A 22819-nucleotide genomic window follows, 5' to 3' on the forward strand; every position below is an offset into this window, starting at 1 on the left:
AGAGCTAACAGCATGGAATCTTCATAGGATAAAAACTTTAGAATCTCTAGATAATATCTTTTTTTTTTTTTTCCAAATAGGAAAAACAGTCCAGATTACTCCCAAACAAAATTATCTTAACTTAAAAGATGTTACTAAAGTCCTCTCAAATGTCAAAGGGAGTTCTTAAGAGTATAAATTGAGTAAGGGTCGTGAATAGTCCGAATCACGTAAGTGGTAGTTTTATGAATTACAACAAATGCTGCTGCACTCTAAAAATGAATGTATCAAAGAGGAAATAACCTCGCTGGCAAGCTTACAGCTACACGGCACGTTGTTTCACTGTTTGCAAGTGCCGTGCTGGAGGCTCCAAGTGAGTCAATGGGAGGAGGACTTCAGCCACAGCCGCAAGCAAGCGAGTACACTGAACAGATACGACAACGACATGCTCTGCCAGGTCACAAGCAAATGAGAGGTAAGAAACGGGTAAGTAGGGACCTATTCTAAAGGGTTTGTTGGTGGTGGTGTTTTGGTTTTCAATCTTGAGAAAACTGCTTCCATAATCTTTTATTTCTATGCAGTGGCTTAAAACAAAAAATTTATTAATGTTAAGGAGAGATTTTTAACATGGGACTTGTACAATTAAAACAAATGGTTTAATCTTCCTGTTAGCTTCTTTTCTTTCTCAAGGGAGATGTGGAAAGTTAAGGGACAAAATTAGTACTTAAACAAACAAATGAAAAAGAACCGGTTCAAGTTTGGCAGATTTAGTGATTGAGTTTAAAAAAATCCTTGTTGACAGAACATGCTATGAAAGATAAAATTACTAAAAACAACTACTTGGATACTACTAGTAGCTATTTTTTTCTCTCAAACTAAAGAAATTACAAAACATGTTGATAAAAATGGCATTTAAATTGGCAAGAAGAAAACCTAATCAGACAAATCAATTACATGTAAGTGTTCCTAGCTAGTAAATAATTTATTTTGACCTTAAGGAGACTTCCTAGGTGGGTGACTAGAGTGTATCAAACTATTTTAGTGCTTTTCTTTTTCTATTCTGTATATTTTCTACAATAAAGGTTAAAAAAAAAACCAGTCAAAGGTCAGGAAACAGTTTTCATAATAACCGATGAAAAATGAATGTATCTCTACCATTAATATTTACAGGCAAATCAAGAATATATTTTTTTTTGGTGTGGGGATTGGCTGTATTATCAAATGCACAACAGACCTACAGAGAAGGGAGGAACTGCTTATTAAATTTAAGTGTTTTCACTCTTCCACTGCTTTTTGGAAATAAGCAATTCAATCTACATTATCTGTATCTAGGGGAACTCTGGCAGTCAAGCTCAAATACAACTTCACAACTACAGTGAGTGAGTGAGTGAGACAGAGACAGACAGAGACAAGCCAATAGTTGATTTTTTCCCTAGCTATTGGTTTCTTTCACTGAGCCTTCCCAAATCTAGAAAATACTAAAACTTAAAAGTCTTACCTAGTAATATGGACAAATGTATGTACACTACCATTTTAGAGACCATGAAATTTTTGTTTTTAAAGGAAGGAGTCAACTTTGGCTTTGAGTGTCTGACCTGGGTACAATTCCTTAAAAAAAGAGACGACCAGCTTAGCTACTGACCATGGACTGAATCACAGAAAACTGGAACTGGACTGAATCACAGAAAAACGGCGAATGGCTTTCTCTTATAGGATGTCTGAACACAGCAAAATTCCCAAGCATGTTTTGCAGAGTACACTTCATGGCTTAATCTCTTCTAACTGGTCTGGATTTCAGAAAGGATCAATACCAGAGGAAATGAAACAGACTGTTGAGGAACAGGGAAATAAGCCGCACTGGGCAGCTCTTCTGATACTCATGGTGATAATACCAACCATTGGTGGAAACATCCTTGTTATTCTGGCTGTTTCACTGGAGAAAAAGCTGCAGTACGCTACCAATTACTTTCTTATGTCCTTGGCGGTGGCTGATTTGCTGGTTGGATTGTTTGTGATGCCAATTGCACTCTTGACAATAATGTTTGGTGAGTATTTCGTTTTGTTCCTGCCATTGTGCCATAGAACTGTATCATATACTATTACAGAACTGGACAGTTATTTAACCTTTATTTTCCTTGAAATAAAAAATGGACTTGAATTACTTAAACTTGAGCCACAAAGCGGGTAACAGCCTCACACTTCTCATAAATTTTTATGGTCAATAATCAATTTAAAAGAACAAAAAATAATTTCCTGGAAACAATCTTACTCCCTCTTTAGGCATCCAAAAAAATTATTTTGAAAGTCATTCAAGTTAGTAATATTCAAAGATTCTATATACATTACCTAGAAAGTATAATTATTAGACCTACACCTTAACTTTTCTATCATATTTCCCTTAATGAAGCTGTAATTTAAAAACTTAGGGGACAAGTATGTGCTGGGCTAGTTATTAATATGATAAGCTCTTTGAATAATTAAACAATCAATGAATCTCAACATAAAGTGCTAAGCCCCAATTTAAATTTGGAATTGTTTTAAAAATTCTTGTTACACTTTGAACTGAACACAATTCCTACATATGTGTCATATTAAGAAAAAATGATCTTTCATTGCTAAAGAGAATGGTCTGGCTCAGAGTATCCCAAGACATGATCCATCTGTTTAACTTTTTATGATATCCAACTGTCTGTGTTCTTGACAAACCTTAAAGCCAATAAAATAGATGGACCAAACCTGAGTTATGATCATAAAAAATGTACTTTGATATTGAAATCAGCTGTAATAAAAAGATAATGTTAAAATAGATAAAAGCAGTTTCTGATTTATGCATATCATTTTTAGTTATAAGATCTGGGTAAACACTAATAATTCTACTGATAAATTATGAGGACTCCTACCTCAGAGTTGGCATTAAAATGAGATTTAATTTAGTCAATTTTTGGTATAAATTGATATTCCATTCTTTAACTGCTTAAGACAAATGACTATTTGTAGTAGGTATGGCTTGTAAGGAATTATATTTACTTATATGGTGAGGATAAATATTTTAAAGTAAAGTTAATTAAATTAGAATGCACAAACTTATTAAATTAGAAGGCAAAGACAAACTGCTATTCAGCTCTTTTCATGAACAACAACAGAAAGGTACCTGAAACTACTTGTTCTCCCAAATATAACGTGTGGTGATAGGTTTAAACTTTTCACTACAAATCAACATTACCCAATTAAGCATGAAAATTCTGTGTCAGGACAAGCAATAATAAATGAGGTCCTACTGCTTTCACCAGATTCTCTAATCATTCAACCAATACTCCTTCCTGTTATACATTATCTTTTGAATAATCTAATGCTATACAGAGCCACAGAAAATGAAGACATCTTACCCTAACAGAGAACATAAGAAAACGTTAAAAACAAAGTTTATATAGAAATATATATACACATATACATACGTATATATATTTGGTAAAGATTGTACGGCGTAAGATTCAAGTTCTCATTTCTATCTTCATAATAGTGGTTCAAGCCAGGCGTGGTGGTGCACACCTGTAATCCCACCACTCAGGAGGCTGAGGCAGGAAGATTGTTGCAAGTTTGAGACCAACCTGGGCTACAAAGTGAGCCCAAAGCCAGCCTGAACTGCATAGTAAGACCCTGTCTCAAAAAAGACCACACACAAAAAAAAGCGGCTCAAAGTATTAAATCATACTCTACAGAGCTTCACTAGACTTACAGAAAATGTCAAAATGCTAATCTCATACTACCACAAACTTTAGTTAATATATGTTATGGTGAATAAATAACTGAATAAGTTATATGAAAGTGAATTTTAAAACTGTAAAAATCCTTGAGTCTATAAATAACAAACTCTACTATATGTAAAATACTGTCATAGGTACTTAAATTATCAGCTAAATAGTTAAGGAATCTTAAGTGTTTTTGTATCATTTAAGATTTCTCAAATGATACAAAAACACATAATAAAGGTAACTAATTCCATATATTCTATAGGAAAATACTATGTACTCCAGCAACTGAGAACTTTAATTTATATATAAAATTTTAGTGCCTAAGACATTCTTGGTAATAAAAGTTAGTGGAAAACAAACATTTTAGCATTAAATATGTAGAATCATTTTCATATTTACTTTAATAATTATATTTAACAGTATTTTATTCTTTCAAATGTTTTTATTAAAAACAAAACCACAGCCTCACCTTTATTATCAGTTAACTATGCTAATAACTGGGTTAGTACATTTTAAAAAAACAGACTAACTCAGGAACTCAATTTCTGATTTAAAAACATTACCGCATGAATTCATGATTTAATATACAATTCTATTTCTGTAAGAAAGGTATGAGGAGATGCATCCTATCGTCCACAAGCTTCACAGGATGAATTTATAAATTGGGAACTCATATATTACAAATTGGGAAGAGACGTCACATAGTAAGATCTTTATGTAGCCTTTTACACAATAAAAATGTGAAGACTTTCTCAAGTAATGCATTTAGAAGAACTGATAACTTTAAAAGGCAGAAACACAGTTTGTTTTTTTCTCTAATTATGGGGCTCAGTTTCAGAACTTCTGAAGTCCACAAAGAGGTGTCCTTAGTTCTATAGCTGCACAAGTTTACCATTCAGGGGAAGCATTTACCATTTCAGGGGAAATGCAATGAAAGAACTACAGAGGCTGTATGCCAGCTAGTATTCTAATAAAATGGTAAGTTTAAAAAAGAGCAGCAAAATTAAAGAGTACCCCTTGTACTAAGGGATATTTTAGTCAACCACTGATTTGTGTAGTATTTAGTTACATACTGTTTGAGTTTCTGTTTTACCAACCTCATGACTACTCTGGCACTCTACTTGTGCCACAGTAGGCCAGCTTTCTGTCACTTCTTCCTATCTGGGAGCACGGGACTCAATCTTTATAGTTCTAGTTTTTTACTGTCTTGTCCATAATTTCTTTAAGCCATGAACACAACTCAGTAGCTTACAACGTAAAGCCTGAAAACGTGTGCATTAGAAATACTTGCACAGGAAAAAATACAACACCTTATGTTGATATAAAAAAGGATGTACACTTAAGAACTTCTCAAGTTTGACATGGTGGTGTATGCTTGTACTCACAGCACTCTGGCAGGTTGAGGCAGGAGGATTGCAAATTGCAGCCTAGCCTGGGAAATTTAATGACTCAGCAACACCTTGTGTCAAAGCAAAAAATAAAAAGAGGGCTGGGGATGTAGCTGTGAAGGCTCTGGATTCAATCCCCAGTACCACCAAAACAAAAAACTAGGTAACAACAACCTTGCTGCCCAAGAACTCTGAAACACTCGAGACTTTTCCTTCTCTCATCAAATGATTAAAAATGTGAAGGGGAAATATATGGCATTTGATCACCCATTACTTATTTATAACTTAATCCATGTTTGGGATCTGTCAGTTGAAACGGTATCTGTGGAACAGTTGAAGTGTATAAAATGGCTAAAAGAGGTTTTTGAAGTGAGACATGCCAGAATTTGACGCCTGGTTCTGTGCTGGATGAGGCAAATCATTGAATATCTCAGAGTTCTACCAACTTGTTTGTAAAATGCTACACTTCCTCTTATACTGTGGATGAAATTGTAAAGTAAGGCCCACCATGTTACATGCATTAACTGGCAGGCACTGGTGCAGCATGCAAATTAAACATGTAATTTAGCTGCGATGTGAGTCTAACCAAAGACAAAATAGAAGTATCGCAAGTAAGTGAAAAAGTCAGCTATACAATGAAATGCTACTCTCCTCGATTCTGAAAGAGGCGGGGGAAGCAATTCTTTTTTTGGAAAGTGGAAATTTAAAAGTCAACCAAATATTTTCATAAATATTAGATTACTTCAGATATTATCATGTTACACATCTAACCCCAGGATATTTTATAAGTATAGCAGAAAAACAGTAATGAAACAAAACAGAAGCTTTATAAAAATAATTTAAATACTGAACTATGTCTTTCTTTTCTGGAAGATAAAGAAGCATTAGAATTTCTGAGATTAAAAAAAAACATGCACAATTTAGTGACTGTGCAAGACTCTGTCTCAAAATAAAAAGTAAAAAAATGGCCAGAGGCATACAGCTCCGTGCAAAGGCCCTGAATTGAATTCAATCCCCCGTAATACACACACACACACACACACACACTCTCTCTCTCTCTCTCTATTTGAAAACTGTTATTTTTTAACACAAAGGTGATTTCAGATTTGTCCTTCTCCAACTTCATGTATTATACACCTCTGTAAATTCTATAGGCACAAGTCTCTTGGAATTGACTTTTAAAAGTGTTAAACCAGCATGGTGGTGCCCCTGTAAGGCCAGCTACTCCGGAAGCTGAGGTGACGGGACCACGAGTTTGAGGCCAACCTGGGCAACTCAGCGAGGCTCTATCTCAAAATGGAAAGGAGGGCGCACTGAGAACGTAGCTCCATGGTAGAGTGCTTATGTGAAACCCTGGGTTCAGTTTCCACTAGCACCACAGGAAAAAAAGAAAAGATGGGGACAGTTTATGCCCCAGATTTAGAGACTGATGCTAATCATTTTCTAATGATATAATGTGGCATTCCAAACTAAAAGGTTTTTAGACTAAACCAAGACAGCAACAATAACATAACCTCCCCCATGGCCTGGCCTCCAGGCATGGCCCAATTATAGTACATATAGGTTATTTATGTTTCTGTGCTGTAATAAATAGCAGTTAAAATTCAACTTTAGTCAAGGACAGTTTCATGACAAATTTAATTTCAAATTAAAGCATTAAACATACCCTCTCTCCTTCTCTTCTCCATGCCTCCCACCGGTACAGCTTTAAGTTCAATCAGATGTACTGCACACTTGTGGCAGAAAGACAAACATTTTAAACTGAGGATGTGGCTTGTTTCTGAGTTTGTTTTCGCACGTTTGGGTTAGATGGCTAGGTTCTGTTAAATAACAGTGACAACAACTAACATTTTATTGAGTGCCTTCTTGATGCTACACACTGTTCTAAATGCTTCACGCGCATTCTATACTAAATCTGTAACCCTATAAAGCAATCCATACAACAGGACTGGTTATCCCCATTTTATAGAGGACAAAGAAATAAAAGGACAACAAATTTGTCCAGGATCACAAAGAAAGTGGCAGAGGTACAAAGGAGGCATTAGAATTTCTGAACCCAGGAGAACTGACTCTACAATTCTTTTTCTTTTGTCTTTTTGAGACAGGGTCTCGCTATGCAGTTCAGGCTGGCCTTGAGCTCACTTTGTAGCCCAGGCTGGTCTTGAACTCGCAACGATCCTCCTGCCTCAGCCTCCTGAGTGCTGGGATTACAGGCGTGCGCCACCACGCCAGGCTGACTCTAAAATTCTGACTCTGAACTGCTGTTTTCTCTACTACTCTGCTTTCTGAAACACAAATGAGCAATCCCATCAAGCCAAACTGTTGCATCTGGCATACAGAGCCAACATTTATCTCTCAACTCCATCTAACAAGGGGTTAAATAATTTCTCCACCTAGGGAAAAGGCAGAATTTTGTCTTTTTTTCAGTTAAATTTATACTTCACATTAAGTGGTACAGAATACTGTGATCCCAACCAATAATTGTCTGAACCCTAGAGATGACTGTCCATTGTAGACCAATGCCTGTGAAGTTGCTGAGCCTCTGAGTGATAATTCTACCACTCTCTATGCACGATGGTATTTAAAGCATACTGTTTTCACTTTAAACAACAAAATATTTGTGCTACTGATGCTATTTAGTTAAATACTTCACTGTCTATGATCAAGACCCATGTAGAACTTGTTTTGCTCTTTTAATATTTGCCCTCATTCCTCATCCTATAGTTATTTCAGGTATGCACAAAAATGCCATTCTTTTCTCTCTCTCTCTTTTTTTGTACTGAGAATTGAACTCAGGATCTTGAGCTTGCCAGGCAGGTGCTTGTACCACTGAGCTATATCCCCAGCCCACTATTTCTCTCTCTCTCTAAATGTCACTATTTAAACCTCATTGAAATTAATTCTGTTGAGTTTAATTTGGAAGCAAGGGCAGGAAGCAGGTAGAAAATAGGATTTGTTTTTCAGAGAAATTTATATGCTTTCTTACTAGGAGACAAAAATATTATATAACATAAACGTTTTCTTCTTTGTCTTAGTTTTTATGAGAGTCAAATTTAGAGCTCCAGGATAGAAGGAATAATTTAGTCTATGTATCTGATAACTTATTTCCCTTAGACTTACTCTTAAATGTATTGCTCTTTTTTAAATTTAAACCTGACCAGGTATGGTGGCACATGCTTATAATCCCAGCACTCGAGAGGCTGAGGCAGGAGGCTCACCATAAATTTGAGACTAGCCTGGACTACATAAGAAGTTCAAGGCAGCCTGAACTACATAGCAAGACCCTGTCTCAAAAACATAAAACAATCAAACAAAATCTTAAACCTGTAACTGCATCACTTGGTTATTTTAAATTTTAAATAACGTCCAAGCCGTTTTTTGGAAATAAGTTGCACATACTACATTGTAACAGATAAATGTAATCATAAATTTGTAAAGCAAACTAAAATTCCAAATCAAATAACAAATGTTCTGGGATAGCCAAACTACTTTACCACACTAACTTAATCTTTATTCAGGTATTTCTGATCTTGAGCCTACTAAGTTACTAAACGAAAAACAATTTTAGAGTGGAAGCACCTGAACTGGAAGAAGTCGCTTTTATTAAGTAAGAATGTTTAGAGATATTTTTAATTTCTACAATTCTTAGATTTCCTGGATCTATTAGACAATTACAGAAGCCTTCTGTGCAGTGCTGGAGACTGAACTATGGCCCTGAGCATAACTGGCAAGTGCTCTACCACTAAGATATAAATATCCTGGCCTATCAGAACACTTCTTTACTACCAGCTCCACCTTTTTTCCTTTTTATGAAAGATTTCTATTTATTTAATACCGTTATCAGTTACTTAATGTCAGTTTCACAAAAACATTATTCACTAGTACTTCATGAAACGGCATGTTACAATCCTTCTCCCAGCCACGCATAACTGTAATTCCCACTTTCTGCTCTAAAAGTGGAGTTTATCAATATATTTTCTGTGTTGGAAAGTGAGAGGCTAACAAGTTTCACAGACTTACCCAGCACTAAAAGGCTTTCCTTCAGCTCAGTTAGAAGTGTGTGGGTCAGAGAGTCAAATTCCAAAGACCTGCGCTTTTACACAAGACTTCTCTTGAGGCTTCCTGTTCACGGCTGCAAGATTTATGACTAGAATTTTCCAGACTTTAACTTTTAGAAGAGGTGCATTTAAATTATTAGCAATCCGTTTTAAACGATGATACAGAGAGAACAAGCACTTAAAGATACACCACACTCATTAGTCACCTTTTCATCATTCACTGTGATCAGTATATCTGATTACAACTCACAACTTGACATGGGCTGGGGTACTGCTCAGTTGCAGAGTACTCTTCTGGTATGCGTGAGGCCCTGAGCCCCCCACCCCCACCCCCACCCCCAAAAAAACAACAGCAAAAAACTTGAGGACTGTTCTGTCTCTCTGCTTGGAGCCCTAAATCTAGAACTTCAGGTCAGTTGGAATATAGCCTCGCGCTTCTACTGCAAAATTCTTAGTTGTAGGTGATTCTTCTCACTCTACTCAGTCTATCAGTTTGCTTTAAACTTAGGGCAAAGAATGTATTGCTGCCTTTGTCCAAAGTCATTTTCTACCACTGAAAGAAAACATGAATGCTAAGCTTAAGAAGGAGAAAATTAATTGCTTAGATTCTCTCTACACAGGGGTTTCTCTGCTACATTTTATTTCTTTTGAAAGACCTCTCCAGTCTATGCCCATACCATCCTGAACGCGCCCAATCTTGTCTGAAAGCCCTCCCAAAAGTTCTACTCTGACGAATTCTGAGACCTATTCTACACCAACCGGGCTGGTGTGTCGAGATTCTAAGACTAAGACATGACCTTTCCCAGAAAATCTTCCAGAACATTGCGAAATAATGTTAAAAATGCTAACCTGACCCAGGCATGGTGGCACACACCTATAACCCCAGCACTTAGGAGGCTGAGGCAGGAGGATCACTATGAGTTCAGTGCCACTCTGGGCTTCACAGTGAGTTCAAGGCCAGCTTGAACTAAACAGTGAGACCTCGACTCAAAAAAAAAAAAAAAAAAAAAAAAAGCTAAACTGCTGCTGACTTAGGAAAAGTATTGTAATTATTATTCAATGTGGAACATGTATTTAAAAGGTGTGATCTATAAAAATATTGTATTTGGTACTACTGTTTCCAAGATCTAAAGTTAAGCATAAAACTGAAGTTAAACTATAAACTGAAGGTTGCCATTCTGCAAGAGAAAATGTTTCTGGTTTTTTTCTTTCAGAGGCTATGTGGCCCCTCCCACTTGTTCTGTGTCCTGCCTGGTTGTTTCTTGATGTTCTCTTTTCAACTGCATCCATCTTACACCTCTGTGCCATTTCAGTGGACCGCTACATAGCCATCAAAAAGCCAATCCAGGCCAATCAATATAACTCCCGAGCTACTGCACTCATCAAGATTACAGTGGTGTGGTTAATTTCAATAGGTATGTGGAGAATGCCAAGGTATGTGTGGAGGACACAGCCCTTAGTTCCTTTTGGGTAGGAAAATGACAGGTCAAGAGGTCAGGAAACTCTGCCTGAGAGGTCAAACAAGGCAAACTACTGATGTAGCCACACAAGGTGCTTACGTCATTATATTCATCTATGCCATACTACCAGCAAAAACCATGAAGGAGTAGCAAAGTTCATGTCCTCAGAAAGAAGCAACTTCACAGTGTTTATGGGTATCATCCCACTTAATCTGGGTATCCAGGAAGGCTAAAATGAAAAACAGTCTTCGTATCTGTCAGTACAGCATTGAAGTCTAGCAAGCATAAATAATTCTACAATCACATTAAAGTAACAAAAAATGAAATGTACTGTATTTTATTTTCTTGTGTTTGTTTGTTTTTCTTCTGGTACCAGGAATTGAACTCACAACCTTGCACTTGCCAGGCAGGCACTTTGCCGCTGAGCTAAATCCCCAGCCCTGTGTACTGTATTTTAAATCAAGTAAGATAAACAGAAAAAACAACAAAGCATTTTGTATCAAAGTTCATAAATTCATCTAGGAAGCCAACATTTCAATACATATACAGATTAAAGGCAGATAAATATCTGTTCTCATGTTTTAAATATATTAAAAAGCTTTAAGACAGATGCAAAGAGAACGTTAAACTGATGTTCAGAAATAATTTACAGAAAAATAAATCACATTTCTTCCAAACTGTTTTATGGTCTTGTGCTTGTCTTTAATGCTCAAAGACGGCTTCTGTACTAAAGTATCTTGGCGTGAAGTACAGCACACACTGCTCAAAGCTCTAAGTTAATATCAGAAAAAAAGATTTGTGACAAATACAACAACCATATCAGCATATTAACTTTTTCCTAGCAAAATAAATTAAGACAAAGAAAAGTATTAAGAGAATTGGAATGCTAAAAGAAAGGCCAAAAATAAAAAAATAAAAAAAGTTACTTATCTGAGCAAGGACATAGGCAAAAGAGCAAAAATCAAGACACTGAAATTGACCTTTGTATTCCAAACTTCTTTAAAAAGTTAGGCAGTAAAAGCAAGGAGTGCAACTACTACTCTGGCCTGGGAAGGAAGCAGAGTTAAGGAAAAAATCTATTCAGAGTGAAGAGACTTGCAAGCAGACAGAAAAGGCCAGTTGTGGGGCGTAGGCTGACTGATGAAGGGGAACAACCTAGTCCCCTGCCCTCCCAGATAAACTAGAGAAAGAGGAAGCGAGATAATGGGTGATAATTAACAAAATTTGAAGTAGAAGGAAAAAAACCGAAGTTACTCATTTTAAGTGACCCATTTATTTTGGTAAGCTCCTGACGGTGAGGGAGAGCGAAGAGTGCAAAGTGTGTCAGGGTGCAGTGAGGGGAGCAGGCAGAGAAAAATAGGAGAAATGAATCTTTAACAAAAATCGAAACGTTTGGAATTGTGAAGTTTAATAGTCTGTTGGTTAGAAGTATCTAAACTAAGCCTAAATAACATATTTATAAATTGATCAAATTTTATCAAGTACTTATAATGTGCCAGGTATTAAGAATACATGAACAAATACTAAATAATCTTTGCACTTAGTGAAAGCAGATATATAAACAAACTACACTGCCACAAAGTGGTAACATACACAGCACTAAAAGGAAGGCTCCAGATTTAAAGATTTGAAAGGGATCTGAGAAATCTTCCTTTCATAGCTGAGATAGTCCTGCAGGTTTGGATAGTTGGTTTAAGGACGCTTACAGCTTCTTGGCACCAAGACTAAGATCAATGCTTTTTACCTCATATACTTTATAAAATCAATCACAATCTAGAATCTTTTATTAAAAAAAGATTAAGTTTAGTTTCAAAATTCTACAAAGTATGGGAGAGTTCACTTTCTTCTTTTAAACTGACGATTATCCTAGTGCTATGGGTTGGGTGTGGCCCTCAAAGCTCATATGCTTAAAGCTTAATCCTCAGTGTGACAGCAGTACTGAGGTGGGAAACTGTAAGTGATGAGGTCAGGAAGGCTCTGCCTTCAGCAATGGATTAAAGCTGTATTGAGGACATGTTCATCCGTATAAAGGACGAGTGTGGTCCCCTCTCCCGCTCTCTCCCATGTGATACCTTCTGCTACATGATGATGCAGAAGAAGGCCCTCACCAGATGCAGTCCCTGGATGCTGGACTTCCTAGTCTTCACAATTGTGAGCCAAATAAATTTCTGTTCATTATAAATTATCTGGTTTGTGGTATTCTGTGGTAGCAGCATAAAATGAACTAAGGCACCTAGGCAAGAGTAAGTATAAAAACAATGGCGAGGGTATAGAAAGTGCCAATGAAAACTCAAAAGTACTGACCAATAACTAGATAGGAAGGCACTGTGAGCCTTAAAGGGTGTCATTACAACATGAAAATAGAGACGGATAGATGGACTAAAGGTCAAGACAAAAGTAAAGAGAAGCTTTCTAGCAAAGGAAAGATCATGATTTTTCATATGGAATCAAATAAGTAGACTTACAGATGGTTTCAGGAATATAATAACTACAGAGTTCGAGACATAAAATTATGGTGTCAGAAGGGCCATCCATGAGATGACGTCATGGACATGATGGCAGTGCGACAGGGGAGAGGAAGACTAGACCACTGAGAGAGACGGAGAAATGTCCTAGAGTCTTATAGAAGAGCAGGATGGAAAAGAGAATAGCACCTGTACATTAATCAGACTTCAAAAGGGAAGTGTTTGGGGACAGAAATAACAACCATGACTGGAGCAGGACTCAGCAAACTTTTTCTACAAAGGCCAAAAAAGTAAATACTTTATGCTTGCAGGCTCTGTGTGGTTTCAGTTATATTCTCAACTCTGTAGAACAAAAACAGCCATAGGTGGAATAAAACTTTCACAAAAACAGAATATGAGCCAAATTTGAGCCTCAAGCTGTAGTATGCTGACCCCTAGTGCAGAATAAGTAGATAGAATCTCCTTTCTGCTGGTGACCATAGTAGCGGCCTCCATTAGGACGGGTGAGGGAAATGTTCTTGTCAAGGGCTCTTTAGCTACCATGACCAGGCTGTGCAGATAACACAGTGTTTCTAGATTCATAAAACAGTATAAAACAAAAGATCAGTTGATTCAGACATTTAAGATATATCTGCCGCTTTAAAGGGAAAAGATTGACTTCAATTCTGTGTTATTCATTCTTCTAGTAAGCTATGCATTTCTTTTGTTTGTTTTGTTTTGTTTTGTTTCTGGTACTGGGAATCGAACTCACGACTTTGTGCTTGCCAGGCAGGCGCTGTGCCGCTGAGCTAAGTCCCCAGCCCCTTAAGCTATGCATTTCACTATGTAACACCATAAGAAAATATCTACTTAACGGTATTTAAAGTATCAAAAAATTTACAGATTATACCTTTCATTTATATTAGAACTCTAAATCTTACAAACTGTAAGTACTATTTTTAAAAGAAAATGAAAAAAAGAACCCTTTAGTTTTCACTAAAAGTTAAAAGGTTTAAAAGACAGTTACAAATATCAAAAGATAAAATTTAAACTGTATAACCTCAAAAAAAGCGAGAATTAAGATACTTAATGACTGTACTCTGAGGTCTCTCTAGATCTGGGTATTAAGACAAAAGCAGCTTCTTTTCCAAATTCCTTTTCCTTAACCTGGGATAGCTCAAAACAGAACAAATGAAGATATTTCCTACTCTGTCATGGACGAACTGCATAGGTGTAGGGAAGTTTTTATTACAAACCTCAAATCATTAACATAATGGTGGTAAACCTATGGCATGTGGGCTGCAGCTTGCTGGCTGTTATCATTGAAAGCTCTAAAAGGTTCGCCATCACCACACTAATCAACTTAAAGCCAGCAGATTTAGGTTCTTCTCGTCAAGTGTCCCCCTGATAATGCCTGTCAATGTTCTGCATTACAGGTGCCAGGAACTACAATGCACTAACCAGCATAAAATTCCTAGGAAAAAATCTGAAAGGGCCGAATCTGAGAGGTAAAGGTCATAAAGTGACTCACTTTATCCTGTTTCCTTTTCCTTAGGCATTGCCATTCCAGTCCCTATTAAAGGGATAGATACTGATGTGCCTAACCCTAACAATATCACCTGTGCACTGACAAAGGAGCGTTTTGGCAATTTCATGCTTTTTGGCTCCCTTGCTGCCTTCTTCACACCTCTTGCAATCATGATTGTCACCTACTTTCTCACCATCCATGCTCTACAGAAGAAAGCTTACTTGGTCAAAAACAAGGCACCTCAGCGTCTCCCATGGCTGAATGTGTCCACAGTATTTCAAAGAGATGAAACTCCCTGCTCATCACCCGAGAAGGCGGCAATGCTGGGTGGTTCTCACAAGAACAAAACTCTGCCCAACTCAAGTGATGAAACCCTCACGCGACGGATGTCCACAACTGGAAAAAAGTCTGCCCAAACTATTTCTAATGAGCAGAGAGCCTCAAAGGTCCTTGGAATTGTATTTTTCCTCTTTTTGCTTATGTGGTGCCCTTTTTTTATTACAAATATTACTTTAGCTTTGTGTGACTCCTGCAACCAGACTACTCTTAAAATGCTCCTGGAGATTTTTGTGTGGATAGGCTACATTTCCTCTGGGGTGAATCCTTTGGTCTATACTCTCTTCAACAAGACATTTCGGGATGCATTTGGTCGATATATCACCTGCAATTACCAGGCTACAAAGTCAGCAAAAACTGTTAGAAAATGCTCCGGTAAGGTCTACTTCCGGAATCCGATGAAAGAGAACTCCAAATTTTTCACAAAACGTGGAATGCGAAATGGGGTTAATCCTACCATGTACCAGAGCCCAAAGAGGCTCCGAAACTCAACCATTCAGTCTTCATCAGTCATTCCACTAGACACTCTTCTCCTCACTGAAAATGAAGGTGACAAAACTGAAGAGCAAGTCAGTTATGTCTAGCACAACTGGTACAGTTTTCATCTAACATGATGATAAACAAGCTGATGAACAAGACTGCAAGAACATGTAAAGAAGAATTTTAGGTCACATGTCAAATCATCTCTTCAAACTAAGAGTTAAATATTACGGTTATCCAATTTTCTTTCTTGGACAAAATTACTCCATGAAAAAATAATTTTGTACAGCTGCAAACAAAAGCAATCCAGGCTAAACATTATGGTTTTCAAATGAAATAAGTTAATAAATTCCAGGCTTACAAAACTCAATTTCATAAAATTTATTTAGTTCCTAATTATATGCAAAGGTGTGCTAAGAATGAAATAAAATAAACAAGCATTAGCCTTGTCTTCTAGACCGTAAAAGCATAAGGCATGAACAAGTGACAGGAAAAAGGACTAAAAATAAACATACAAAACAGTGACCACATCTGGAGGGAGTTAAGAGAGCCACTTACAGTCTGGTTTAGTTAAATATAGTCATAATTCTCCTTCACTCAGGAAACTGTCTTGATAGAAGGGATAGGAGGACAGTAGCCAGATATCCCATGTATTAGGATCTTAGAAATAAAACTGTTTGTTAAAAGCCTGGTACCAGGCATCCAATCAGCAGAAGGTTCTACTAGAGAAAGAGAAGGAAGCAAATGAAATTGCTCTTGAATAGGCATATCATGTTCCCTGAAGGTTTTGATAAGATAATCATGCTAGATGCATGGAACCTCAACAGTAAGCAATCCCATAAACAGTCCATGACTGCGTCTTTGCCCAGTGACTCAGTTGAACTGGCTCAAAATTTTTCATTCATCCTTTTAATATTTATTTTGCACAGCTAGATCTGGAAATGAGTCCAATCTGTGCTACTTACTGGAAAGCTGATGAATTTGCAAACGATACTTAATTTCTCTGAGCCTCGGTTTTCTTTTTCTTTCTTTCTATTTTTTTTTTTGTCTTTTTGAGACAGGGTCTCGCTATGCAGTTCAGCATGGCCTTGAGCTCACTTTGTAGCCCAGGCTGGCCTTGAACTTGCAATGATCCTCCTGCCTCAGCCTCCTGAGTGCTGGGCTTACAGGCACTCGTTGGGATTACAGTCTGGTTTAGTTAAATATAGTCGTAATTCTCCTTCACTCAGGAAACTGTCTTGATAGAAGGGATGGGACAGTGCCACTCGCCCGGCACTGAGCCTCAGTTCTCTCATCTGCATTTTGTGAAGTTTTTATGAAGACATAATGAATATATAGTAGGCACTCAGTATGTGGTAGCCAATTATGTCTCCTTAATCTTGACTTTTTTTTAATGCTACTCCTAGAGGTGGAAATAAATTTAGGTTGGGAAGGTCAGCAGTGAGGACAGCCCATACCTTAGCTTTACATTTAAAGTTGATCCATATTTATACTTCAGCCTTTTGCTCTATCACTGATCCTTTCTAGGCAACTGGGTTTAGAGAATTACCTCAAGAACGTGTTTGGTATAGAGAGTATCAGGGTAAATGAAGGAGGAATATACTGGCCCAGCAGCAAAATCCTTCCCCTACATAATGGATCCAATACACAGATCCCAATGTTACTTTTACTTATGGGTTGTATATCACCTGCTAGGAAAAGTATAGTCTAGAAATTTAATTCCTAAATTATCAAAGTTTAAGTATTTTCCCGTACCAGCCTAAGTTTTCTTTTTCTTTCTTTCTGTTTTTCGTTTTGTGAGACAAGGTTTTGGTATATAGTCCAGGCTGGTCTTGAACTATGTAGCCCAGGCTGGCTTCAAACTTGCAGTGATTCTCCTGCCTCAGCCTCCTGAGTGCTGGGATTATAGGCATGTGCCACCATGCCCAGCTTCAGGAGTTTTAAGGTTGAGTTATCCAGATAAGAGGCAAATAATTTATGTTCCCTTAAAAAAAAACCACGAAAAATCATTCTTTATTTTGGTTCCAGAATCTAGTGTGATGAGTTTGGCACAGGTAAAGATTTATATTCTTGCATAAGACATGAGATTAGGTTTTCAGACATTGCAATAACAATACAGTATTTGAAATTCTGTATTTTATCTATCTAAAGGCACACATAATTCTTTCAGGAAATCTAAATACTATAGTTGGCAATCCCACTCCCAAAGCTCTACTCATGAGCAATCTAGATCAGAAGAACTATCCTTCCACATGTTCTGTATTGCTTCCAAATTTGTGTATGTGCTTAAATATATGTGTATCTACAAAATTAGCTATAATACCTGAAATCTACTTCACTTCAAATCTTTTTAAAAAGTCTTTTGCTTATAATCAACTGAGAGATTTTTCTGTAGTTAATGAGATCATTCTAGTACTTCCAGAATACCCTACAAAATAAAATACAATTCTAGTATCAACCATTTCTACAAAAAGTAAAACACAGTTTCAATTTTTTAATCACTTTGATGTACAATATGCTTCCATTTCATGACTATTTTAAAGAAATCTATAACTTAAAAGCAAGGTTAGCTGTTAAATACCCCTCAGACAACAAAGAGATTCTACTTAATAGGCTTATCTTCAAAAAAGTGGATTAGGTTACAGCTGTTTAAAATAACTTAAAACTTTCACTTTGTCTCATATTATCATCTATTAGTACAGAAAAGAAAACAAAAGAGTGCAAAAAAAAAAATGAAAAAGACAAAACTTAAGTAAGGAAAAGTCAAAGCATCTAGAACATAGACAATGAGCCCGAAAGGACAATGGGTCAGAAAAGAAAACGGTATATAGCGAGGATGTACTAAGCTGACATAAAATGTGAGCGGAGGGGCTGAGATGTAGCTCAATGGTGGAACACTTGCCTATCATGTGAGAAGCCCTGAGTCTGACCCTTAGAACAACTGAAAAGAAAAAAAAAAAAAGACTGTGAATGGAGATACTGTAAAAATGACGCATTTGACGGTAACTGGCTAACTGTGAGAGTTCCTTCAAACTTTAAAGACAATGAAGAAGCAAAATTTTTATATTCAAGGAATCAATGTATGGCTAAAAAATCCATTTGTACCAACAATCTCTCACTCATCTTGCAAGATCCATCTGTATCTGAAAACTACAGAATATATACATTGAAAAATACTTCACTTCATACTCTGATAGCCTAAGCCTAAAACAATTAGATTCTATTCATTTTCAATGAATTTCAGTTAATGCCAAGCACAGTATTATACACAGAGTCATTAGAATATAAAATCTGCTGACAAGATTGGTAAAACAATCACTTATCTACTAGGCATTCCCCTATGGGTTATTTAGACAAAAATTAATGCATTAGGTTCATTTCAAATTAGCAAGAGAGTTTACCATTTAAGTTTTTACTTTTACCATGATCATTGTGAACATATAGTAATTTATAAGTATCTTGTGAAAGATACAATTCCATGGACTGTCTGAATAAAGGAGGATCACAGGAGCATACATGAGAATTTCACACAGACAATTTTATCTTAGTTGATGAAATATAAATAAATGTTTACTTAACAGATTTGTGTCTAATAAACATAACCTAAAATTGAGTTTTAAAAAAATTAAGAAACAAATCCTTAAAATACGGTACAAGGCCAAATGCCTTCAAAGTCACTTTAAAAATGACATCTTGGAGGGGGATGGAATGTACACTAAGAAATACATGGTATCATCAAAAAAACAGGTAGCAGTCCTAGAAAACAGGACAGACTATTCCCAAATATTAAGTAAAGTTAATGCGGAAACCTGAGAATAAAAATGTTCTATCAGAGCCTCCTAAGGAAAATAAGGCTGGGATATAGCTCAGCAGCACAAGTGCCTGCCTGACAAGCACAAGCTCCTGAGTTCGATTCCTATGCCTTCAAAAAAAGAAAAAAAAGCAAAGGAAAGCAGGGCTCTAATGGAAAGGTACAGTGGAGAAAGCCAATGTATCATGAAACTGTAGAATCTAGCTCCATGACAACGGAAACTTTGTTAACCATTTTAGAATTTCCTTTCCTTATCTTTGAAAAAAAAATGATAAAAGCTGGGCATGGTGGTACACATAATCCCAAGCACTCCGGAGGCTGAGGTAGGAGCACCTAGCTAGTTCAAGGCTAGTCTCAGCTACAGAGACTAGCAGCTTGAACTAAATAAATAGCAATACTCTGTCTCAAAAAATATATAAATCTGTTTTTCTAGGGATATGGTACTAAACTAAAATCTAGAGAACTTTGTTTTAACTCCAGTCCCTTAAACAAATTGATAATATTTAATTTTATTCACATATAAAATAAGTTCTAGGAAATATCTTCTCTAAAGCTTTCCTAGTTCCTACTTCTTAAAGGATCATATTATGGAAGGAAAACACAGGAAATCCCTTAGAAGTAACAAGTACTCATAACTCATTAGCAAGATCAGACTATGCAACCATGGTACACAGGAGTGAATTTAGCAACGCCTAAGAACAGCTTACGGGAGACACCTGCTGCTGCAATTGGGAAGTTAGCACGTGTGTGCCACAGGACATACGAAGGCAGAAGTGAATTCTGTTAGACAGAAGTACTCTCACATTAAATAGAGGAACAAACAGTTTCATGAAGCCCATCAACTGCCTACGTGGCACAATGTATATACCAGGGGACTCACTCATACTGAGGTGAATATGAAGTCATTGGCAACAGGAAGAATTTACACTTCCAAAGAAGAAGTAAAATAACGTAAAAGACAAATATGAATGAGATTATACAATTCAACAGCTCCTAAGGGCATACTTGAAGGAATATACTTTCTATAATTATCTAGTTCCCCAATAAGTTATCTTAAAAAGAAAGAAAAAGAAAAAGGCCCCACTCAGAATTGCAATGACAAACCATTAAAAATTTTTTTGTTTTTAATTGTGAATAAACTCCAGCAAGACTAGGGAAAGTTAGGGTAACAGTTTGGATGGATAATATATCAAAGACAAGAGGAAGGAAGCAGAACTACTCAGCTTCTACTCTGCTTCCATCCTGTCTCTCAAGGAGTATGATTTTATACCAGAAAGATAAGACTTAATAAAATGTAAAATAGCTGATGAGACTGCCTGTGTTAGATTTCCAATTTCAAAGCTAAGTAATCACTTGTCTGAAAAAGAATGTATTTATGGGTGAATTTATGGAACTCCAGTGGCAAGTCTTAGACAAAGAACATAAAATGGTAAAGACACAAAAAGATTGTAAGTGCCCAAGGACTCAAATATTAAGGAAAACAAAACAAAACAAACAACAAACCCAGAAAGAGACAGGATTTAAGAAATTGAAAGTGTGGAGTCTATTGTGTATCTTTTGTAAAAATATACAACAGCTTTATAAACATATTTTTTGTCAAATCTTAGAAGAGGCAGCAATGAACACCTGACCTTTCTATGAAAGGTGACACATAAGACAACCTCATACAAAACTAACCCTTTATCAGAGGTACAGGACCAGAGCTGGGGAAATATTATGTTGATAGGGTTAAGTGAGGGTTTTCTGGTGTCCTGAGGAGTAAGTTGGATAAATGAAAAAGGGTAACAAGGCCAGGCTTGGTGAAGCATGCCTGTAACCCCAGCACTCAGAAGGCTGAGGCAGGAGGATTATTGCAAGTTTGAGGCCAGCCTGGGCAACATAGTGAGTTCAAGGCCATCTTCAACTACATAACAAGACCCCGTCTCAAAAAAACAACAAAAAAAGAAAAAGGATAGCAATGAGGAGATTATTATTTGGTTGAAAAACCTTACTGAAGAACACTGGTATATAAGAAACCTATTCACATGCTATGAGCTATATCCTCCACCCATTTTATTTTGAGGCAAGGCCTAACTATGTCACCAGGTGGGCCAGGCTAGGTTTGAACATTTGATACTCCTGCATCAGGCTCTGAGAATGCTGGGATTACAGGCACATACCACTATGCCTGGCTTGTTTTTTGTTTCTGCATGTGGTGCTGGAGATAGAACCTAGGGTCTCATGCAGACTACCCTAGGATACACCCCAACCATGCCATCCTTATCCACAATAGAAAGAAAACATAGTGCGGTTTGCAGTAACTGGATGATTGCCAATCTGGCATATTATGGAGAGGGTCCCACACCAGATTCACAGTGGAATTTCCAAAATCCATGTTTAGTATGTCACAGTCTTTACACAAAGTTTCACTCCCAGGAAACATGGCCTGTACCTTAGGAACTGATCACAAATAAGCTATAAGACAGGGCCCATATAGAGCTGAATAAGTATTTTGAAGCTTCTTTCACTGGACCTTTACATCAAGTACCATAGCCAAAAGAAACACTGATGTTTGAGACTGAAACTAAGCCGATAGTGATGAAAACTCCTACATCCATCACCGCCAACACAACTCTGACTACTATAAATGCCCACTACTAACACACCCTTAAATAGTGGTTACTTACTAGTGCCAGAGACTATTCTAAACGCATCAAATATATTAATTTGCTTAACTATCAAAAAAATCAATATTCTCTAATGTGTACTATTATCCCCATTTTATACCTGAAGAAACTGAGGCTACAAGAGTCTGAGAAACTTGACTAAAATCACAGTGAGTAAGAGACCGAGTCAAGAGTCACCCTAGGCAGGCTGGTTTAGAGGGTGTCTTCTTAACCACAAACACCCTGTGCTGCCAAGACCACGTACGCATCTGCAAGACCAAAGTAATCTTTTAATTTGCAAAATTTTTGTTTTTGCATTTAAGCAAGGCCTATTACCTTTTACTTTCATGAATGAGCTTTAAGAATTTTATAAACTTGTATAACACGTAACATTGTAATTGAACTACCAATGTGTACAAACGGGGGTACTAGAGGTCTTCTTTGGAATTTACAAAATTAAATCAGCAGAAAGTTTTGCTTCTTCACAAATACATTCTCAGAAATAATATTCTTTGTTTTTTTTTTCAGATGTCTTTTTTTTTTTTTTTTTTGGTTTTTGGTTTTTCTCCGGTACCGGGAACCGAACTCACGGCCTTGCGCTTGCCAGGCAGGCGCTTTTGCCGCTGAGCTAAATCCCCAGCCCCTTTTTTTCAGATGAATAGGACTTATCACCAAAAGGTCCTCACTCTGAACCTAGATATGTTCCTCAGGTATTTCGTTTCTGTTTAGCTGACCAGAATCCAAAATTAGAAATTATTACCTGAATAGAATGAAGCCAAGTGATTCGACTGCTGCCCTCCTAACATCATCATTAACATCGCTGACCTAGGAGAGAAGTTGAAGATGAGTCTATTATATTATTCCTCTATTACTAAATTGCTATGAGGCAACCATCATTCTAATGCAAATTAGATGCCATCAACATTCCTTCATCAGAA

The 22819-nt window shown here is 36.8% G+C and overlaps 2 protein-coding genes across 5 annotated transcripts in view; one reads left to right on the forward strand and one right to left on the reverse strand.

Annotated features, from left to right (window-relative positions):
- The window catches only part of Psmd1 (proteasome 26S subunit, non-ATPase 1), a gene marked incomplete at its 5' end in the record, with an annotated part of 83796 nt that overhangs the window by 37836 nt on the left and 23141 nt on the right, over positions 1 to 22819 (reverse strand). Inside the window, 1 exon segment of the mRNA XM_013519960.1 lies at positions 22642 to 22706. Within this exon segment, the coding sequence (XP_013375414.1) occupies positions 22642 to 22706 (65 nt within the window).
- Htr2b (5-hydroxytryptamine (serotonin) receptor 2B, G protein-coupled) lies at positions 266 to 15795 on the forward strand. Of its 4 annotated transcripts, none has more exons than XM_013519961.1 (4): positions 266 to 465; positions 1778 to 2024; positions 10392 to 10592; positions 14637 to 15795. In XM_013519961.1, the coding sequence occupies exons 1-4, from the start codon at positions 361 to 363 to the stop codon at positions 15527 to 15529; spliced, it is 1446 nt and encodes a 481-aa protein (XP_013375415.1). In that variant the 5' UTR covers positions 266 to 360; the 3' UTR covers positions 15530 to 15795. The 4 variants fall into 4 exon arrangements, with proteins under 4 accessions (XP_013375415.1, XP_005395459.1, XP_005395457.1 ...); XM_005395402.1 differs by having other exon boundaries at positions 374 to 454; XM_005395400.1 differs by having other exon boundaries at positions 376 to 454; positions 1543 to 2024.

This window comes from Chinchilla lanigera, unplaced genomic scaffold (assembly GCF_000276665.1).
Source record: "Chinchilla lanigera isolate Chin_1 unplaced genomic scaffold, ChiLan1.0 scaffold00052, whole genome shotgun sequence".
Lineage (NCBI taxonomy): Eukaryota > Metazoa > Chordata > Mammalia > Rodentia > Chinchillidae > Chinchilla > Chinchilla lanigera.